The following is a 23,697-nucleotide window of genomic DNA, read 5'->3' as shown; positions in this document are numbered from 1 at the left end:
TGTTATCTGTATGGAATGTGCAAGTACGTGAATGTTCTGATCTCTAGTGTTCAGTACCTTTTAGGTATGTATCTTCTTGCAGCATCAGCCCTTTCCTTGCCAGTTTCTGTGAGCAGGGCCTGCCTCTGGCTCACAGCTTCACTTTGCTTTATGTTAGCAAAGTCTTGACCATTACTTTAGTTCAGGCCTTAGACCTCATACCAGGCCTCTGATACCAAAGTTTATGTCTTAGGGCCTCCTCTTACTACACCTAGCACATTATTCATTTATATTTTATTGTCTGAAGCTCAGCATAAGTAAAAACTAATTCAGGTGAAATAGGTGACCAAGCCATAGTCCACAATCTTTTCCCTGTTATGTTCTGTTACCATTTTTATTAGGAACTTTTTTTTTAGTATAAGACACATTATTTAAACCTCTTATAATTGTTTAAATGTGAAACAATTGTTTCCATATTGTTTAAAAATGAAATATAAACATAATTCAGCACAGCAAACAGCAGTATGCAACATTAGGCCATTGGGGCACTTCTTGGGTTGTTGAAGATTTCAGCAATTAGCCTTGTTTTTTGCCAGCTCCTGAGGTGAGCACCGATAGCCTATATATACATATCTTATTGGTACTATATTGGCAGTTTGGGGCAGATCTAATTCTGTTTACATACATTTCATACGATTAAAACTGGACCTATTTTGCTGACATTTCAAAGAAAATGCATTACCTGTCAGCATGAAACTCCGATATATTTATGAACGTGTATTTGGCATAATCTATTGAAATATTAGACTTCTAGAACGAACAAAGTGAGTACTATTTTATTTTATACTTGAGAACAATCTTGTGCGTAAAGTATTATTTATACATAAATATTTATAATATTCACACTCCAAATCTTATTCATGAGAGGGTTACATACGAAGGTGGACTTCACCCAAATATGCCCAATACTTTCAATTTAAAGTGAATTTGTCAGTGAAGAGCACGCACCCCGACAATAACTTTAGGTACTGTCATATTCCAATCATTTATTTTTTCCTCCCTTTAGATCTGTAGTAGTTTCACTTCGTCTTCTTCCAAAGTTATTTGGTACATTTCAGCAGTTTGGGAGCAGTTATGATACACACTGGATAACAATGTAAGTAAAAATACCTTCTCTCACCTACCCCCCCACCCCCAAAGGAAATTGATGATTGCCAAAGGGCTGTTGATAGGATAAAGAGCCTTTCACATTTAGATCACATATTCAAACCTCGTCCAGGTCTCAGGTTGATTATTACTCAAAGTCATTACCATCTGGTGGCCTATATGAAATGAGTTCGATGTCTTTAAGTTCCTGTTGAGCAGATTTCTTCATAAGATAAGCTTTATCAGAACTAAGGCTAATGTTTGGGTGGATATGCACCGTTAGATCCCCGTAAGTGGACTCGCTGTAGAATGCTGGAAGTGCATTGATGGGGACAATGTGGGTGAGCTTGTATTGCCAAGGACTGTGCTGTAGCTGTTCTGATTGTAAATCCAATCATTTTGAGCAGTGCAAAATTCACTAAAAATGTTAATGTTTTTAAAAGTAAAGGCTGTGTAGTGCTGTTCTGCCTTAGGGGAAAATCAGGTTCAGTTTTTGGTCTCTGAGCTGGCAGAAGTTTTGAGTGCTGTGGAGGAAGCACACCTGGACTTTTTGGGAAAGTAGTGCCTTATGTCACTCATCAACAACTTCTGTAGCCATTTAGACCTTTATTCAGCAAGATACTTAAACACATACCTAACTTTTAAGCATGTGAGTAGTCCCATTGAAGATCTTAAGATTGGTCTATAAATATTTGGCTAAAATATAGTTTGTCAATGGAACTACTATTGATGTTCTTAAAGTTAGACACTTACTTAAATACTTTTCTGAATCAGAGCCTTACCAGAGCAGTGTTGATGGGCTCTGAAGGAAGTTCCATCTATTAGTCCTAGGCCAGAAAATGATGGCCACACTTTGGAGCCTTAAGGGTGAGAAGATAGAGCAGAGAAACATAGTGGAGGCTTCTCAAGATTCTATAAGTGATGGGGCGCACCTCTAGGCATATGGAAAGCGGATTGTTAGCTTTGTTAATTTGCTCATGAATTTTCCTACAACATATGTCTCACTTAGGCAAAATATTTTTTCCCTTTAAATTGCACAGGTGGGCAGAAAAAGAACTTAACATGATGAAACTCTTCTTTGATAATTTGATACACTACATTCAAGCAGTAAGGGAAGGACGACATAAACATGCATTGTAAGTATAGTGTATGCATCTGGTTTTGTGAGTATTGAATATAATTTTATAATTTTAAACTCATTGTTCTTCTCCTTATAGCAATTCCTTCTGAGACAGTTCTCTTTTTATTATAATAATTAATAACCCTTGTTGGGGAAACAGAGGTGCAAGAAAGGTGAGCAGTAGGAGGACTTGCTGCAACCATATTATGTCTTTAGCCAGATATTTATAGACTGATTTTAATAAGACCATCCTTTGTGTCTCATATTAGCATGTTAAACATCTGCCTTTAATTTTAAAAACATGTTAATCCTTTTCATTCTTTCTAAGAGTGATCCTTGTTAATCATTATTGCTTTGAATGTTTACCTTTACTGATACAAGGTGAAGATTTCTTTACAGAAATTGATCAAAGACATCTAAATTAGTTTATTTAAAAACCTTTAAGGTGTTTCTACTAATTTTCCTTCTGCTATAAAATCTCATTAAGATAGTACAGTTGGCTTCAAGTACTAAAACTTTAGTGCCCATTTTCTAACCTGGGTGCCTTACATTAGGTACCTAAGTCTATTTTTAAACCTAGTTAAAAGTGGCCTAATTTATAGCAGTGCTGAGCACTTGCAATTCACAGGATCTGCATCTATGAAAATCAGCTCACTTTTATTTATGTATCTATATATTGATACAGGTGTCTAACTTCAGGCATCCACATTTGAAAAGTTTAGCTTTCAATTAGGGTCTAATTTTCAGCTTCACAAAAACCTCCATCTGCATATGCAAATCCTGCAGTTAGGTACCTATGTGATGAGTGACAATTTTAAAGGCTGGTTTGAAGCTGGCTGAAAATTTAGCCTTTAATGTGAAATAGTTCATTGGTGAAAACTAGGTCATATATTGTTCTCCTCCTCTCTCTTATTTTAAATAAATCTGCATCACATAGTAGGTGGGGAATATAATTAAAATTTGTAGTCAGGACTTGCAAAGATTGCTGCAAGAAGAGTAATTCATCTTTATGCAGTGATTGGAAGTTCAGACATTTCTGAGCATTTTGCAGGTGTATTAGAAACTTAGTGACAGCCCCATTCTGCATGGTGCTGAGTAGATACAGTTCCTACTAAAGTTGCATAAAGTACGCACAAAACTCACCTATTGCTCCCCTACCCCCTCCTCTCTTTTTCCAGTTACTTTGTATTGTGCTACAATCTGTATGAATGGGTTTACATTACTTCTTGAACTTAGTCTGAAGTTTTGAAAGTAGTTTAAAAAAATTAATGAGAAATTATGTTCTTATGTTTGCTCAAGTTTGTGTGTGTGCGTGTGTGCAAGGATGGAGGAGGATCAATATAAGTAATTAAACATTTGCAAATGGATTAAAGATATGTTTTATTTAAAAAATATTCAAATATAGGTACAGCCACAGTGCAGAAGTTCAAGTGCGTCTTCAGTTTTTGACATGTGTTTTTTCAACTCTTGGATCACCAGATCATTTCAGTAAGTTTTTTTATATTACCTGATAATTAATATCCATCCCTTGAATTTTACAATTAAATGTATCTGCTTTTTAACAATCTGATTTTTTTTTAATTAGTATGACCATATTTTTTTTTAAATCACAAAATCAAAGATTAATCTAAAATGCTGTACTTTAAGAGGAGGGTAGTCTTGTAGGTGAAGCACAGAACTGGGGATCAGAACTTTTGGATTCTGTTTCCAGCTTTGCTTGGTCATGTCATTTAACTTCACTGAGCCTCAATTTTCTTATGAATCGGGATGATGATAATTAAAATTAGAATAATAATATTTCCCTGTATCATTTGGTTTGAAGTCTTTGGATGGAAACTGCAGTGTGAGTGCAAAAATGTTATTTATTCATATGGTTTAATAATGTAACTTACGAGTGGTTTTCTGGAATAATGTCTTGTGTGCTAAATAGTGGTAATATTTGAGGACAATTAAATATTTTAGAATGAAAATAGTATACAAATTTAATTTCTATAATGACATTAGTTTATTGAGTTAGAACAGCAACCAGTGAACTCTGATTCTAATGAAGTTATGGCACTTAAACTAAAATATACGTGACTGGATTAAGTATGAAGGACAAACGTGCTGCTTATGTACCCATTCAGAGGAAAAGCAGGCCTGGGGGTAATTTGTTTAGCAGCAAAGCTGGATTTTCAATAGAAGATTAAAATCAAGGAGCACTTCACAGAATACTTGCACAGTATAGCAAGACCAAGAACTTAATGTGGCAGCTGGAAACAGGTGCAGACAAAGAGAATCTGGAATGTGAGATTGAACTACTGACACTACTTCCCTGAAGAAAATTTATACAGTCACAATAATTAATTAAATAAACATCCATTTCTGAGTCATAACATAAGGAAAGGCTGGAGAATAATAATTTTGTCTAATTAATTGCACTACATAATATTGTTGGAACTTGCTGATGAGCACATTAGAAGCACCTGGTCAGACATTTCAACAAGGTGTTTCAGCAGCAAGAAAGAGAGGAAGGGGGATGTACTAATTATTGGCATTCTCTTTCTAACAGCATCAAAGAAAATGCAACTCCATACACAACAGCAAATGAAAATAAACAGTAAAAACATGCTACTACTTCCAAATAGTGAATAAGCCTAGAAATTCCTGTAGTAATTTCTTTTCTAGCATGAACAGTCAAGATTAAGCATTAAAAATACTCCAGATGATATCCTACTTGGCTGTCCTGTACTCCGTTTATCATATTTGGATAAGGCAGCCTCTGATGGATGATAAGATCTGCAGCATAGCATAGCTAATTCTTCAGGCTTCTGTAGTAATACACTCTCTTAAAGTTTAACTTCGTTTCAATTTACACTAATTTGATTTTTTTTAAATGTAAAATCTATTGCTACCAACATAGAGGGTCTGTATCTTCCCCAGGCCTAATACCGGATTACAGGGGTGAAGACAATATGAGGACTCTAGATGGTTGCCACAGTCTTCAAAATAACCTTTCCCCAAAAGATTAGAGTTAGAGATAAGATAGTAGTTAGTGAGACTGTCAGTAGTAAGCGATACTTAGTTATCTGCTCATTGTGGTCAAACCATGCTTTTAGTAGCCATGTGGTTCCAGCTAACAGTGTGTAGGGTGCAGCTTTCCAAGCACCTCCTGAATCTGCATGATCAAAACTAGCCAAAATTCAAGAAGATATTACTATTATTGCCACCTGCTGGTATCGCTGTGCTGCCACAGGACCAAATAATTCAGCCTCACTCTGTTCGATTTTGTCCACGCAGTACAATAGATAGAAAATTCCTAAAATTGATAAAATATTAATTCTGAGTGAGCTCTTGTGGATAAATAGACTGTTCACTTTTAGAATTGTTGTGCTGATCAAGACTTCATGGGTACCATGATGTAAGAAAAGAAAGGTTACTTAGCTGTCAATATGGCACAGAACCTCACAATTTCTCTGTGCCTCAGTTGGTCATGCTCCAAGTTCAGTTTTCACCAGTGGCAACTCTAGACTCTTTCCCCTCACAGTTCATCTGTTATAGGTTGTCTGTGAATCAAGGTGATCTCAGGATGGCACAAAGAGAGGGGTATTTAGGAGCCATAATATCAGTAGTCAAGGGCAGAAAATTAATAGAATGTCCTACAGTGCCGTTGCTAAAATAGTCCACAGTGTTCTCCCTTGAAGAAATCTGCAGCCTAACCAGGAACATCAGTTTCTGAGTGCAAGCCCAGTGCTTTGATGAGAGCTAAGTGGGGTATTGAGCTCCCCTTGAAGTAAGGAACAATCAAATCATGACAAGGATATAATTCTTAATCACTATCTCCATTCCCAACTCAAAAATGAAGTCCAGAATGTGTGTAAACACGTTATAAAGTGAGTAACCTCCTGCAGTTTGATAGGCATGAAATCCTCTGTGTATGTTTGTATGGATATTCACTTCATCAAGGACAAAAAGCCATGGCAACTCCTCAGTTCCATGCTGCACAAAAATGCTAGAGAAAGAGATGCCTGTCAGTTGATTGCTACGTGTTGGAGATAAAGGGTTCTTCTGCTGCTAGACATATTTTTAAAACTTACCATCCTGACAAAGGGCTTTATGCCTTTTCTACTTGTTGTCCTGTTTTAGAGAGAATATGCAAATTTATTGACATTATAAAGAAGCATTTAAAAACATTTTATTTCTAGGATTGAGTTTAGAACAAGTGGACATTTTATGGCATTGTTTAGTAGAAGATTCTGAGTGCTATGATGATGCATTACACTGGTTCTTAAATCAAGTACGAAGTAAAGATCAGCATGCTATGGGAATGGAAACCTACAAGCATCTTTTCTTAGAAAAGGTATATGAAAACAGTTTTTAATTTAACTTCATTAATTTGAGTTTAAATTTTTTTGTCTGCATCAAAGTGATTTTAATATATTTAAAGTTACTTCTGTGGGGAAATCCTGCCATTTCTGCAGCAACGGAATGCGCCAGGTGCAATGGAACTATTCCTCTGCATTGTGAGGTGGAAGGGAATCCTATTCAGGTATCCATCCCATCCGCCTGCCATAGATTTCTAGTCTGCAGTGTCTCTCTGTGCATCTCAATGGACTCGGGTTTCGGGACAGACCAGAGCCAACCTGAGGGAGGGGGAGGTTTGCCAGTATATGGATCTACTATTCTTACCTTCTGTGGAGCGAAGGCACAGGAGCAGCAGAAGGCTTAGGACTTTAGTAGTGGCTCCAAATTGACTGTTACTGCTCCACTGACTTCAAGGGAAAATACCTGTTGTCTGCTACCCTTCTTTCTGAGACACCCACTCCCTCTTTTATATAAAGTAACATCTTGGTGTGTAATTCCATTGTCCATATGCACCCTAGTTGTTTTTAAATACTGAAGAATGAGTTAAGTTTAGCAAATTATACTGTTGCTGACAACCGTTTAAGTGCTAATGTGACAGTGCTGAAAATGTTGTCCATTCTAAACAGTTTCCAACACCAATTCAAGGGGGTCCATTAGGGAGGATTGTCATTATTGGTCGTTTTCTCTGTACAGTACAAAGAGATTCACATTTTTTGCTAAAACAAAACTTGACTGACCTTACAATTTTTAAGTCTGTTTTGGGGTGGCAGTGAAGTTCTTGTGTATTTTGAGAATAAATGCCCTGAAATCATTGCCATCTCAATCATTATCAATTTTCTTTTCATACTAAGGCACATTTATTTTATTTAGATGCCACAGCTAAAACCTGAAACTATTAGTATGACTGGTCTAAACCTGTTTCAACATTTATGCAACTTGGCCCGACTGGCTACCAGTGCATATGATGGTGGCTCAAACTCAGAGGTAAGTATGGACATCATGCTACAATTTCCCTTCTTCCCTAAAATTAAGTTAATTCTCTGTTCATTTTTTTAGCTATATCTTAATATCCTTCAGGTTATTTAGTGAGAGGTATTGATCATGAAGTGGCATTACATCACAACCCTATATTGGGGGCAATGCAGAAGTCCACTCTAGTGAGAGCTCTAGGAACTATAGGTCTCAAAGTTTTCAGGTATATGGGGGACTGTGATTGATGCCCCACTTCTTCATGCATGCATGCATTCTTCTTCATCTGTTATGGAGGGGAATGGACTATGATTGTGACTGTTCTCTGTGCCTTCTGGCAAGGACTGCAGTTATGTGGGTTGTTTTCTGATTTCTCTGGGTAAGGAGTTGATGAGAGGCCCCAAAGAAAATGCGGGCTGCTTCTGTCCACCTCATACTGCCCGTGAACGTCTATAAGGTTTTCCCATGCTGGCCATAAATTAAATGTGTTAAATAATATTTGTTTAGGTAGGTAAATCAGAATAGGTCTTTGTGATGTTTACATTTAGTAATAATAAATGCATAGCACATGATAATCTTCACAGACTTGACAACATATTCATTTTGATAAGATATATATCATGATATAATATGTCTTACATTCATATAATAATGCTGTAGATTGTAAAACATCTTGTCCTGATAGATTCTTAAGGTGTTTTTACACCACAAAGCACCTCAGAAATGTAACCATATTTGAAGTGGATGTTAGCAATCAGTTGACACACTGATCAACAGTATCCTGTGGAGAGGAGCTGTGTGGATGGACATGTGAGAATTTTGATTGAATTTGCTGATGCAAACCTCTGTTCTTGCAACAAGTGCCATGAGATCTTTAATGTTGATGTGTGCCAGGCAGGACCTCTGTTTTTAAGGTCTCCTCTGAAAGTATTTCCATTTATAAAAGGTGAAAATTTAGCCTCCTGAATTTCATGAATACACTTTCTTTTTACGATTAAAAAAAAAAAAAGTGTGGAGGGTGGGGAAGGTGAGATTTAAATGTTGATAATACAAATAGTTTGCAGATATTCCGCAGTGGAAGACACTTTTAAATTATAAATTACTTACAGTGCTTGCAAACAGTGACAAATCAGAGACAAGACAAAATAAGTCAGTCATCACAATTACATCAGTGTAAAACTGTCTACTGGATGGGGCGATCCCAATGGAAATAAGCCTTTTGAAAACCAAATTTCTCCTGGAGATCACCTTGGGATGTGACAACTCCATACCATTCCAGCATGAAACTGCCAGACAGGAATGATAAAGTCCATAATGATTTAATTGCAGCAGCAGGTAGAATTCCTCCATTCCTGCTACTACACCTTTTCACTGGGTGTAGCATGCTAGCCCTTGCATACTGGTCTTGCCTTGCAGACTAATGCAAAAGGAGAACAGGACCGTGTTCCTTTTGGGTTGGTATTTGCTCACCAGAACACTAGGAGAGACCAGTCGCTGCTCTACGAAGTCAGGAAATATATTTTATGACAAGGCTTGTGCGTGGGATGCGAAGAGAGTGAGGAGGTTTTTTACGTACTCTTTCCTCTCCCCCCACCTTTCTGTGCATATATGTAAGAGCCTGTCAGAATCTGGCCCAAAATGTTTATATGAAACGCTTGTCCTAAATATTAAAAGCTACTAAACATGTTGGAAACTGTTCAAAAAAAAAAAGAAGAGAAATACAGTGAAACCCCGCTATAACACGATAAATGGGGTCCAGAAAATTCGATCGTGATAAATGCGGGGTCGTGTTATAGCGGGGTTATGAAAATTTACCATTTCAGGCTGGTCAGTTTCTCTTGGGCAAAAAACGACTTGCATTTGCAAACTGCCCATAACGATAACTGAAAGAGTGTAGCAGTAATTAGTGACAGCACAAGCTAATCAACCTATTAAATGAGCCAGAACTAGCCTGAGAATGGCTGGGTTTTGACTTTGAAAACCAGAGTTTTGGAACCTGGTACACTGGGGCTGGAGCTGCTCTCAAGAGATCTGTACAAAGACGCTCAGCTGACTCCCCTCCACCCGAAGAACTGATTGCAGTGTTTGACACTGAGGAGTTGCTGATATTCAGAGCAGAGTTCGTGCCACTGTTTCTGTAGCATCCTTCCCAGCTGTCAGCCTGCTTCAGCTGCGGGGGCTCTCAGCCAGGCAGCGAGAGAGGGAAACACTTGGGGAGAACAGGGGAGATGTGCAAGGGGCAGAGGAAGAGTGAGGAGCAGCTCAGGGAGAGAACGGGAAAGCAGGGGTAGGGTGGAAGAAGCAGTGGAGAAGGCACATTTTTTTTTTTTTTTTGCTTGGGGCGTCTGGAGCCACCTTATGATCATGTTATATCCAAATTTGTGTTATCATTAGGCGCGATATAGCGGGGTTTCACTGTAGTGGAGCTTGCTTATGAAACACATTTGTAATCACTGGTGGTATTTCGCTTTCCGTTACTGTACTTTACATTGTCTTATATGTACAGTGTATCTTATATGTACAGTGTTGCATATAAGAACAAAAGTGATACTGTTCTGATAAAATATCCAGGCTGAATTTCTTGTAGTGAAAGTTGTGTTTTGTGCTGCTGATGTAGTAAATAATAATGTTCTAGAACTAGTTCAGGAACTATTTAAATAAAACAAGAAAGATGCAAATATTTATTATGATATAAATCATATAAATATTTCACTTGCATTGATGAAGCCCATCTAATTTTTGGCAATCTATATATACCTATCAGAGGGGTAACCGTGTTAGTCTGGATCTGTAAAAGCAGCAGAGTCCTGTGGCACCATATAGACTAACAGATGTATTGGAGCATGAGCTTTCGTGGGTGAATACTGAAGTGGGTATTCACCCACGAAAGCTCATGCTCCAATACGTCTGTTAGTCTATGAGGTGCCACAGGACTCTTTGCTGCTTTTATGTATACATAATTATCTATATTTAATAATTTTTAGTTCTTTGAATTTGTCAGTTTGGATCCCACTGTATTAAGCATGTGCCTCAAGCATATGAGATTGGAGTCTTTTTAATAGCAGTGGGAATAAAAGGCAGAGTGGCCATGACCATCTAATAGTTCCCTTTTGCTGCCCCTGGCAGTGAGAGAGAGCTCCGTGGTGTCTGTTCTACTACTGTCTTTAGTGTTTACTAATCTTTGTTTTCAAAACTATCTTGGGAAGAATTTGTTCCCCTTTCTTCAAAAATCTACGATCAAATGAGATTTAAAAAACAACCCCCCACCCCCACCCCAAAACCATGACCTGGTTCAACAAACCCCCTGTACAGTGGGGTCAGGTGTGTCATACTAACTGCCATGCATTGTGATGGACTCTAATGATAAGTCTACATTGCAATGTAAGTCCAGGGTTATTCGGACTTGAGTCAGCTGACCCTGGGTTAGTGAACCCAGGGCTTGAGCATCTTCACAGATTGTTAACGCTATGTTAAGAATTTTCTAACCTGAGCTTGAACCTGGGATTCTGGAGTCCACACTGCAGCATGCAGGCTCAAGTGAAAACAACCAGACTCCCTAGTGCCCTCTTGAAATGTGGCCAGTCCAGCCCTTTAACGATGGTGCTCTATAGGAAAACTTGACTGTCCACCATGCATGTTTCAGGAAGTTTGGTAGGATGTGTTGGCAGGCTATTCAGTCATTTTGGTCTGTGCACGCCCAGCTACCAGACCCAGCAACATGGAAGGAGGTGTCTTTTGAAGAACTTCTTTTGCTTGAGCTTTCACTCCTGTGTCAGGAAACAGGCAGAGCTTCCGTCAGATGCTGGTGGACATTTTGATTGCATCTTGTGATCCCGCTAAAGGCAACCTGTCAGAGCTTATGATGGAGCACAAGGAAGAGGCAGAGGAGACAAACATGGCAGACCCAAACTGGCTGATACGGCTTATGATGCTTCCTACAGCCATTGATGCCTGCTATGTAGACCAGTGCTTCTGGAGCAGGGTCACAAGCACAGACTGTTGGGACTACATCATCTTGCGGAGCTGAGATGACCAGCAGTGGATCCAGAATTTTCACATGAAGAAAGCTAAATTTCTAGATCTTGTGAGCAGCTTACCTCGATCCTCCATTGTAAAGACCACATGCAAGAGGGTGACATTCCTGCTTAATTGGTTGCTATAACCTATAACCCTCTGGAACTTGGCCTCTCCAAGCTGCTACAGGTCCATGACCAATCAATTTGATGTTGGAAAGTTGACTGTGGGTAAAATGGTGGCAGAGGTTTTTGAGGCAATTAGGTGTATGGTTTATCCCGCTGTAGCAGACATAACTGATATTCCTGAAGTAACTGCTGGCTTTGAGAGAATGAGGTTTCCAGACTGTGCGGTACCATTGGTGAAATTCATGTGCCGATAGTTTGCTCTCCTCAAAGAGCACATGAATACATAAACCACAAAGGATACGACTTCATTGTTTTGCAGGCCTTTATGGACCACAGAGGTTGACATATTAATGACAATGTGGATTGCCCTGGGAAAGTTGATGCCAGGGGTTTTTGCCATTCTGGAGTCTATATTTGTGGACAGACTGGGACACTATTCCCACCAATTGATGGTGTCATAAATGTTAGTGTGCCCATGGTTTTCTGGGGTATCCTGAGTACCCCCTTTTGCCTTGATATGTGAAACTGTACTCTGATTTCAGAGACCCTGGCAAAAGACGTTTATTACGCTCTCAGTGAGTACAGAATAGTAGCTTTATGAATGTGCTTTTGTGGCAGAGGCATGGGGCTTATAGGTTGTGGGAAGGTACATGGCTTGGGGAGGGATGGGGGTTGATTACATGGTAATCGACTTATGAGTGACATGACCACTTATCAAACGTAGCATGGGGCGGGCGGGGGGCTGGCATTGATTCACAGTTTGGATTGATGTAAGGAAGTGACTGAAGAATAGATTGATGTAGACAAATGTATTGAGGAATAGTTTTTGCATACTAATTCCTAATTGTCCCTGATCATATGTTTCCCTTTATTATTTTAAATACATATTGTATGATGTGGTGTAGTGATAACAATACACTTCCTTGATAAAATAAAAAGCTTTATGTATAAACATGTATTAGAGAAGTACAACAATAACCCATTGTCGGTCAGGCAATCTGCCGTTTCCACTCCAAAACACTAGTAACAACAGAATCTTCAAAAAAATCCCCCAAAACCCAAAACTACCAACAAAGTGCATGTACAAGAGCAAACAGTGAAACCATGTACAAGACAGAAACCCCCTACTGTTGCATGGCCTCTGTTTTCTTTTACCTTTCTTCCCCATTTGCTGTGTTCTTGCTGTCAAGGGAGGGGAGTGGAGGCATCTAAAGAGGATGGAATAAATATGGAGGGCTACGTGGAGCAAAGTTGCTCTGCCCAGTTGCTCTTGTTGTCCAGATTGCGTGGGCCACTCAGCCACAGAGTTTTCCAAGGTGCTTCTGGAGTGCGTCGCAGGATACTGCACAGTTCACTTAGGCTGCAGTATGGGTGATTCAGCAGGAGCCAGTACTCTTGCAGCCATTAGTGATATGAGTCATTCAAACAGTTCTTTCTGCTGAGCTCTGCCCTCCTCCCTTGCTTCGCAGTTCCTGGAACAGGAATGACGGCTAAGTGCCTGCTCCCATGCTGAAACCCAGTCCTCAAGCTGTGCATCCAGCCTGAATCTTTCCTTTTGCCTCTCACCATGCCTTTCCTCTAGCCAAGTCCCTCTGTCTCTTTGGTACTGGACCTGCTTGTTGGCCCTCTTCAGAGCTTCAGCCATAAGTTCATCATGGAAATGCTTCCTCTTGGAATACTCCATGAAGGTATGTTGGTCCAGACTTCTACTGCATGTGGGCGAGCTGTGGAGATACTACAACCAGTAGAGGTCATGGGGCCTGGAACAGGACAAGTCCCAGAGGGTTGTCTCAAATAGGTCAGTGCAGGCGCACAGAAAAGTTAGTTTTCAGAACTGAACTTCAATATATTATAAGAGGGATGCTTCATACCACAGAAGCTCCCTGGACACAGCCTGGTTCATCTCAGCAAAAGAAGTGCTGAGACAATGGTAAGTTAGAAATTCAGAGCTGTTTTTTGTTTTCTAAAAATTGAAGAACTATGTGGGGTTGGGGTGTGTGCCATCAGTGGCCATGCTACAAAAGTTTTTTCTGTTATTTCAGGCCTTCTGCATTTTGGAGGGCTTAATAGTTCTGTGGTGCCCAGTTGACAAAGGGGGAGATGTTATTCTAAGCTACTGGTGTGACACCTCCAGTGTTTGTAGCTGAAGTATTGAAACATATAATGACCTAACAGCATATCTCTGAGTGGAGTGGGCTGGTCAACAGCCAGGATGGCCTTAGAAAATACCCCCGTCCCTGATCTGATTACCTGTCTTGAGTTCCTGCTTCAGGAAGAATTTGCAGCTGTTAGCACCTGGGACTGTCTCTTTCTCTTCCTCCCTCCTCTCTCCCTCCCTCCTCTGCCACATTTCTGGGCAAAATTTCAAATCTCAGTTGAATTTGGTAGAAATGATTTTGTCACCTATGGACTGCATGGACTACTTTTAACTGAAATGGACTAGATTTGTAAATGGAAGACCTTTCTACCTCCCCCCTCTGCAGTTCGCTGGTTCCAGGTGGCTCATTACACCATTGAGTGGTTACAGAGTAGGGGTACTTACAGTGGTGTAAGGTTATTTTTAAGAAACAGGCATGCCCTAGCAAACATTTATACCTTCTTAAATAAAAATTCACTTTCGATGCATTTTTACCGTTTGCATTTCCCGGGGGGGTCCGGGGAGAAGGGAGGGAGAGCTGTTGGTGGCATAGAATCCTCTGTTAGCGGATACGAGCTGCTATGTGGGGCTTCTAATAACTTTTGCACTGGTTCATAGAATGGACATCCCTCCCATTGCTGTATTAATAAATATTAAAATGGAGCCAGAAACTTAGTGCTCTCAGGAGCGGCTTCTGTCCCTTCCATGTCTGCTGCAGGCTTTGCAGTGGGCTGTTCTTTGGAGGAGTATCAAACAGCTCATCTGAGTGTGGCCCCAGGATGTTCTGTTGCTACTCTTCTGGGGCCAGTTTAAGCAACAGAGTCACTTCACCGTTCTCACTTGATGCCTGCCACTCGCTCCTGTCAGTCCCCGTGTTGGATTCTGTGGCCAACAGGTCACCATCCTGGCTGACCAGATCATCATGCACCACCATGGACTTTGTCTTTGGTGCAGTGCTCAGCATCCAGTCAAACTCATCGTAAAATAGGCATGATGTTGATGAGTTACCTGAGGTGTGGTTCTGGTCCCTGGTTTTCCTTTACTGCTTAATCTGTTCCGTGCGCTGGTCACCAGGTGGGAAATTTGCATTGCTGCTAGCCTCTTTGCTATTTGCTGGTATACAAGTTCTGCCTCCATCTCCCTGAAGTGAAGTGGGGATTCTTGGGATAGAGAGGACAAAGGAGATTGACCCATGGGATTGTGGAATGTTTTTGGTGGATTCACAGGACTCAAATTGAGGGGGCTGCGTCAACACTGCAAAACAATAGGGCTTGAACCCTGGGTCCCAGCTTCACTTGGGCCCGAACCCTTCAGTCCTGCAGGGTCCTAGGACCCTAGGTTTGAGCCCAAGACTGAATGATTTGTGTGTAGATGGAAAGGGAGTTTGGGCTGAAGCCTGAATTTGAGCCCAGGCTTACATTGCAGTGTCTGATGTCCCTTCCAACCCTGATATTCTATGATCTAGGATCAGATATACCTTAAGATACCTGGATTCAAACCCTGCTCTTCATGTGACGGTTTTATCCTACTTACAGCTGGCCACATAATTGCTTTTGGGAAAGCCACATCCCAGATGTATGTTCAGTTTGCTACTCATTTTCCTCCAGAAACTAAGTCCATAGACATTCATTTCAGACTGCCTGTACTACAGCAGTCTATGCTGATTTGGAGGAAACTGCCATTACCAAACCACCCTTGGCTAGTATCCCCTTGAGAAGGCATCCCACACTGCAGTCCAGTAGTGGAAAAAGGCAGCAGAGAAAGCACCGAGAATCACTGGTACCAGCAGCCTTGACACCAATACAGTATTGTCAGACCAGCATCCTATGCCTCTAACACCATAAGCAGTCATTGAGAGGCAGTGCCTGACAGAGCATAGACAGAAATAAAGCTCCAAACATCACATGGACCTGTCTTAGCAGGAGGTTTATAAACAGCAGTCTTCCAGAGACAAAACCTCCAAGCCCTCTATGGCTTCAAGGACTAGAGAGACAAGCTTTGCTGGCCAAACACAAAGAAGGAATGTCCTGATACTGATCTTGATGCCACGATCTGTATCTTCCAGCTCTAGCACCAAGGACTGAACCCGTCACTGCCTCAGTATATACATTGGAGGAGGTGTATCCCCACCTGAGACATCCTCAGCACAGAGATTGTTATTGGCACTGTGTCCCCTAGCACCGAGATTGTGTCATACTCTGTCACTTCAGTTCAAGGAAATATGCTTCTCGTGACTATTAGCCATTTGTTCCCGCCATCATCGAGCTGGATGCCATCTCTCCTGTGATTGGGATCCAGCAGAAAATACTGGGGGCTCCCTGTTCAGTGCTCCACCACAAATGAAACACAATTGGCAATGGACTGGCCAAACTCATCCCACTCAGTACCCATACAGCATTCTGCCTGGCCATATAGGGGACTACCTTTACTCCTGTCTCAGAGCAGATTCCCCCTCCCACTTGTTACTAAAAAGATCTAGCAGAATCATGAGCCAGACCTTCCATGCTGGAGCTAGATTTCAGTCTCTTTGAGGAGGTTGAGGTGGCACTGGAGATGCGTCAGCAGTTGTCATCACTGGTTGACTGGAGTGACATCAACTCCAATACTGCCATCAGACTATTTCAAGTGTGTTCCAGGACCTCCTGGAACAGATTGACCCAGATTGCAGAGTTTCTGGATCCCAAGACCTCGGTGATTCTAGGTGATATTCTGTAAGCTCTTTGACATCCTGAAATTAGAAGGGATTAAAACATTTTTATGCCCACCCTCATTCAGGGTTACTAGTGGTATCCGTAGAAGAAGAAAAATAAAAGTTATGGGCACACCGAAAGAGGAGACCATAAGATGCTGAACCTTTTTGGGCACAAGTCATATTCTTCTACCTCTCTACACTTCTGTATCACAAACTATCAGGCTGTCTTACATGAAACAGAATTTTCTTATTTGAGAGAGAATTACCTCCTCCTTAATCAGAATCCCACAGGAAACCAAGGAATTGAAAAACATTATAAAGGAAGGCCAGATGGTTACAAAAACAGCTTTACAAATAGCCATGGATACATCAGACTTGACTGCTAGGTCAATGGTTGCTGCTTTCACCATGAAATGAGCCTCCTAATAACAAGTGTCTGGCATCCCTAAGGAGGTGCAGTACACCATTGGGGAGTTTGCTATTTGTGGGATGGAGTTCTTCTGCATCTTAAAGATTTACTTCAAAGATTCTATGACCATGCTACGATCACTAGCGATTTATACTTCTCTCTCAACTGTAAGCCCTACAAGTACCAGCCTCAACAGAGATGAAGAACACAATCATATTCTGAGCCTACAACCTGAGAACTCACCCAGAAAGAGACCCCAGTACTCCAAGAGATGCCCATCCTTCTCCTCCTCTGTCATGCACCCAACACCACCTTATAGGTAGCAGGTTTGATGGGAATGTCTGGAGCCGCACTTGAGGCAAAGTAGCCTATCATGATCTTTGGAAGCTGCCTTGCCTCTTTCCACTGGGTTTGGGTTGTACTTGCACCCAGCAAATGGGAGATAGACATTGTTGCTCGTGGCTGCTCCATTCAGCATTTCCACTCCCTCTTCAGGAACCCTTCTCATGAGAGTTTACTACAAACAAAGGTAGTTTTGTTGCTTCATCTAGGAGCCATAGAGGAGATACCACAAGGGAGTACAGGGAAGAGGTTTCTAGTCCCAATATTTCTTTATTCCAAAGAAGAAAAGGGGCCTTCAGCCTATCCTAGATCTTTGCAGACTGAACAAATATGTACACCACCGTAGATTCTGGATGGTAATGCTTGTCCCCATCTCTCCAGCCTCAAGACCGATTTGTACCACTCAGCTTACTGGATGCATATTATTATATAAGTATCTGGTACACAGGAAATAACTGAGGTCTACAGTGGGGCCCAACCATTATCAAGCCCTCCATGGCACCAAAAATATTTAGGAAATGCTTAGCTATGGTGATGGGCCATCTCAGTTGAAAGTGCATCCATATCTCCCATTAGTTGAACGATTGGCCGATCAGAGGCAGATCCCAGTAGACAACAATGGCAAGCCTTTAATGTGCATTCTCCGTATTGCCTCAGCTAGCCCTCCAAGTGAACTATGAAAAAATAGTCTCTTATCCTGTTTGACAAGGTCTCTCACCAAAGGCTCTTAAGCAAAGTAAGTTGTCATCAGATAAGAGGGAAGTTCCTCATGGATCGGTAACTAGTTAAAAGATAGGAAACAAAGGTAGGACTAAATGGTCTGTTTTCAGAATGGAGAGAGGTAATTAGTGGTGTCATCCCAGGGTCTATACTGGGACCAGTCCTGTTCAACATATAAATGATCTGGAAAAAGGGGTAAACAATGAAGTGGCAAAATTTGCAGATGATACAAAACTACTCAAGATAGTTAAGTCCCAAGCAGACTGCGAAGAGCTACAGAAGGATCTCTCAAAACTGGATGACTGGGCAAGAAAATGGCAGATGAAATTCAGTGTTGATAAATGAAAAGTAATGCACACTGGAAAACAGAATCCCAACTCTACATATAAAAGAATGGGGTCTAAATTATCTTTTGCCACTCAAGAAAGAGATCTCGGAGTCATTGTGGATAGTTCTCTGAAAATATCCACTCATTGTGCAGCGGCAGTTAAAAAAAGCACACAAAATGTTGGGAATCATTAAGAAAGGGATAAATAATAAGTTAGAAAATATCATATAACCTCTGTATAAATCCATGGTACGCCCACATCTTGAATACTGGATGCAGATGTAGTCACCCCATCTCAAAAAAGATACATTGGAATTGGATAAGGTTCAGAAATGGGTATCAAAAATTATTAGGGGTATGGAATGGCTTCTGTATGAGGAGAGATTAATAAGACTGGAACTTTTCAATTTGAAAAACAGATGAGTAAGGGGGGAGTATAGAGTTCTATAAAATCATGACTAGTGTGAAGTAAATAAGGAAGTATTATTTACTATTCCTTGTAACACAAGAACTAAGGGCCGCCAAATGAAATTAATAGGCAGCAGGTTTAAAACAAACAAAAGGAAGTATTTCTTCACACTACACAGTCAGCCTGTGGAACTCTCTGCCAGAGGATGTTGTGAAGGCCAAGACTATAACAGAGTTCAAAAAAGAATCTCATAAATTAATGGAGGATAGGTCCATAAAGGGCTATTAGCCAGGATGGACAGAGATGGTGTCCCTAGCCTCTGTTTGCCAGAAGCTAGGAATGGGTGACAGGGAATGGATCACTTGATGATTACCTGTTCTGTTCATTCCCTCTGTGGCACCTGGCATTGGCCATTGTCAGGAGACAGGATACTGGGTTAGATGGACCTTTGATCTGACCCAGTATGGCCGTTCTTATCTCAGTGAGAGCTTATTTTCTTGAGGACAGAATTCTGTCACTATTGTTGTTTAGTAAACTAAATAAAATCAGATTAATCATTTAGCTGGTATTTCATCGATGGGGATTCCCACAGTAGACCTATTCACCACCAAGAAGAACATCAAGTTTCAGAACTTTTGCTGCAAATGGGGAATGAACCAGTGTTCATTTCTGGATGCCTTCCTTCTGCTGTGGAATTGAAGCCTCCTATAACCATTCCCCTGTTTCCCAAGATGAAATCCAAAAATCAAGCAGGTCAAAGCCATGCTCATTCTTGCAGCTCCCTACTGGCTGGGACAGTTTTGCCAGTTCCCAGAATGTCTGCACCTGATATCACATAACCACAACACCGCAACCTGAAGACATTTCATCTGAGTTCATGGATGTTGGCTGGCTCAGTACCTTTGAAAGAGATCCTGATCCAGCGCAGAAAGACCTGTCTGAAAGAAAGATTTATTCCTCAAAATGGAAGGGATTCTCTTTATGGGCAGCCTAATACAATCTGGACTTGATGCCTGCACTGATTCTGAAGATCCTTGATTTCTTTTTGCGTTTAAAGCGTTCTGGCTCCATTCAGGTCCACATTGCAACTATTTTGTCTTGCTATCCTCTTATACTGCTGCTCTTGGTTTTGTCTCACCTGCAGGTATTGAAGTTTCCCAAAGGCCTGTTACATACTTACCCACTGGTCATGTTAACTGGCTAGTCAAGTTACTGTTACAACACAAATCCTCTAGCAGGTTGACCAGATCCACGCCCCTCTTCCAGTATCTATCACTGCGGGTGATGATGACTCTCAAAGTACTAGAAGGCAAATGTAAAGGTGCAAACAGAACAAGGTTTATTAAACAAAGGATTCCATAACCAATATCAGCGAACAAGCAATAAAGCATTCGGATGTTAACAAACAAATAGGCCTGAAGCCAAGGAACCCAAGCAATACAGATGGTTGGTAGGTATACAGCAAAGCAAGAAAACTATTACATCACCATGTATCTGGCAAACATGGGACAGAACAGGATCATGCAAGGACTCAGGAACATGAGACAGGAACTTGAGAATACACAGGAACAGCGCAGGAAATCAGGAATGATCGAGAACAACAGGTAAATAGGTCTTCTGGTCTTCTTATGTGGTCTTTCGATCTTGACTTGATGTCTCCACTTGGATCACACACACTAGGTACTTGGCTGCCATTGGGGCGGACATCACGGAGTGCTGTGTGCTCAGTCCTTATATCACTTCCTGTCTCGAGGCAGATTACACTTGTTACATATGATCAGTTAGTGCCTTAGTTTGAAAAGGGCACCAACTTAACAAGCAAGAAGGAGTACCAACATGGAGGCCAAACAACAACCCTGGTAAAATAAAATGGCGATTTAGGAATTGGCCTTACAGTCAGAGAACCTGCATTTGCATGAATTTCAAGGGGACTGGGGGAGACACATGACCACTCCGTCTTTTATGCCCTCACACAGTAGTGTGAGGAAGCACAAAGCATATGCCCAACCCCCATGGCAATTGGTATGCAAAAGACATTGAGCTTGTGGACATCCGAAGCATGCACATGTACCATGGGATCCAACATGATGATAACATCTCAAAGAACCACAGTTACTGTAGGGCAGAGGTAGTCAATAGGTGGACCGAGGGTCAAATCTGGACTGTCAGGCACTTTTTCAGTGGACTGTACAGGCTGGAGCTGAGTCAGAGCTGGAGCTATGTGGAACCATGCCCACTCCCCAGCCCCAGCAGGGGGCTAACAGCTGGGCTGGGCTTCAGGGCACAGTGTGTCCTTGGGCGGCTGCTTGTGCAGCCGCAGCCACACTGGCAGTAGTGCAGGGATGTTGGGGGGAAGTGGTGACGTTTTGGGGGATATCTCCACTCCCCACACATACCCCCCATGAGCAGCCTATTGTGTCTTCATTACGCCCTGTCTGTCCAATAAGGGAGCGATGGGGTGTCACGTGCTCACTCTGCAGCTCAATCAGAGGGCAGCGCTGTCCAGGCCCTAGTTCAAATTCTTCTCTGCTTTCCCTGGAGACAGCGAGGCTAGCTGGGCTATGGAGCAGCAGCTTAGTGGCCTTGTGGCCTACCTGGCAACCTGCTGGTAAGTGCCTGACATGGTCCTGCAGCATCCATTTGTGCTGGGGCACCGAGCACAGCACAGGACCTCTCTGGAGTCCTCCTGCCTAGCCTTGTGCCACCCATCCCCAAGCGGTCCCTGGTGTCCCCACCCTGGCCTTGTGTCCTACCCACCCCCATCCTTTGGGGCTAGTCCACGGAGCCCCCTCCTGTCCCAACTGGCCTTTTTCTCTCCCCAGACTGCCTCAGTCATCCGCTTCTGCCACTTCCTGGCCTCCCCACATCTCCTGACGGCTACTCTCTGGAGTCTCCTTGTTTCCTCCCACTACCAGAGTCTCTTTCCTGCCCCTCTGCTATCCCAATCCCCAAATGGGCATCGCCCTGCTAGCTGGATCATAGTCCAACAGCTTCTCCGCCTGGTTCTGAGCTCAGAAGTACTCACACACACTCACACCCTGCTTTGCTGCACATATCCCAGCCCATATCAATTCCTTACCCCCCTGCCCACATCTCTGCTACTTGACTCAACTGGGGGCACAGAGGACCATTTGGGGGGAGAGGGGGCATGGCAGCGCCAGGTGGCTCAAGCAGCCCTGTGCATCCCATTTTCAGTTTAGGGAAATTAGGTCACCCTACTGTCAGGTCAGGTGGGGGAGCTGGGTGTGCAATCAGGAGGTACAGTGAGGGGAGTTGGGTAGGTGTCTGGATCTTGACTATACCTTGACCAAGAAATTTGACCCTTGACAAAAAATAATATACTACCCCAGCTGTGTGGTAAATAAGTGTTCTGTATATCTGTTACACCACTGTTAAACCTGAGTAAACATGTTCTAATAATTAGTGGATATAAATTGTATATTAAGTAGTAATTATTGTATCACACAGTTTTTATTATTATTTAAGTAAATGATTTTTATTTTTCGTATATTGTAGCTAAGATTCATCAGATACATTTTTAGCAAACTGAGTTTAAGTGACTGTTTGAAACACTGGTACATATATTTATTTCATTTATATGTAAGTGTATATCTAAAACAATTTATTTCGGGCATACTTTTCAGGCCTATCCCTCCACCCTTTTAAGTAGAATATGTAGTAAGTCATTACATTCGTTTAGTTGAGAGGAGACTGTATTATCAACTGCTTTGAAAAATAGCCTTTATTTGCTATACAATTAAGTCTTTGCTTAAAATACTGTGTAAATTTGTCAGCAGTACGTTAAATTGAAAAATCTAGACTCTTCTTGAAGAATTTGTTGATGGATATCTGGGTGTTCCTTAAACTTTTTTATGCATTCTAATACTCCAGACTTCAGTGGTCTTTATTTCCCTGACATATTGGTTAGACTGAAAAGATACTTTCAGTTTGTGTTTATTATCTTTATTCAGTATTTCATATCTCTACTTTTTATTCCATTTATTCACTGTTTATTTTCTTCCTGGTAAAAGCTCTTTGCACATCTGAAGCTTGTTCTGTAGACACATTTATGGCACCGCAATATATAAATACAAATTAAGAATGACACACAAGCTTTGAGTTTACAAAGAAACTGAGGAGTGAAAAGTACTGTGTAACATTGTCCTCTGAATCATTCATCAGCTTAGCTTTTTTGTTTTGACTTCCAGTTTCTGTTGAGGTTGCCAACCAAATCTAACATTGCAGTGGGCCTCCTATGTTTGACAGGAATGCTGGATATCAGAGTATTCATCTATAATTAAATTTTTTTAGTGTTTAAAGTGTAGCTTTAGCAGTAAGGCTTACAGGACAGTGATGTAGCCAGGTGGAGGGAACAGGGGGAGCGAAAAAAAAAGGCGCCACCCGCTGCGGCACTTTTACTCACCTCGCGGCGCTTTTACTGATGGGGCGGTGCGCCGGGTCTTCAGTGGCATCTCGGCGGCGGGGCCTTCACTTGCTCCGCAGGTATTCAGCAGCATTTTGGTGGCAGGTCCTTCAGTGCCACCAAAGATATCTGGAGCTAGTGAAGGGCCCGCTGCCGAAGACCTGGAGCGCCGCCAGGTGAGTAAAAATTGAAAAGGCGCCACTTGTGCTCGGTGGGGGAGCGGTTGCTGCCCTGCTCTCCTCCTAGCTATGCTACTGTTACAGGAACGTTATGTTTGTGGATCATGACCTTTCCCCCCAGTCTGAGAGATTTGGGCTGCATCTCCCTTTGAATCATACTGAAAGCAGTTCATACTTTTCCAGGGGGCTCTAAGGCTTTGTCATATCACTTCCAGCCTCATGCCAGATTATCTGCCTCAGACCATGCATACAGAGTTGACCCATCATTCCTGCCTATTCCATTACCATGTTTACTTTTAAAGCTACATTTTGGGGCAGATACGAGATGTATTCTCACTCCCTCTATCCTTCATCTAGT

General features: G+C 41.7%; 1 protein-coding gene across 5 annotated transcripts in view; it reads left to right on the top strand.

The window, feature by feature from the left end:
- Positions 1-23,697, top strand: part of USP34 (ubiquitin specific peptidase 34) — a 299,367-nt gene that overhangs the window by 128,227 nt on the left and 147,443 nt on the right. For all 5 annotated transcript variants that reach the window (XM_075064435.1, XM_075064436.1, XM_075064434.1 and 2 more), the window contains 5 exons: positions 1,046-1,135; positions 2,166-2,261; positions 3,651-3,733; positions 6,430-6,584; positions 7,460-7,573. In XM_075064435.1, coding sequence (XP_074920536.1) covers positions 1,046-1,135; positions 2,166-2,261; positions 3,651-3,733; positions 6,430-6,584; positions 7,460-7,573 — 538 coding nt within the window. The remainder of the gene's footprint in view (positions 1-1,045; positions 1,136-2,165; positions 2,262-3,650; positions 3,734-6,429; positions 6,585-7,459; positions 7,574-23,697) is intronic.

The sequence above is a fragment of the Chelonoidis abingdonii genome, chromosome 3 (assembly GCF_003597395.2).
Source record: "Chelonoidis abingdonii isolate Lonesome George chromosome 3, CheloAbing_2.0, whole genome shotgun sequence".
Lineage (NCBI taxonomy): Eukaryota > Metazoa > Chordata > Testudines > Testudinidae > Chelonoidis > Chelonoidis abingdonii.
Note: the sequence above shows the minus strand (reverse complement) of the source record. Positions and strands in the feature narration are given on the sequence as shown.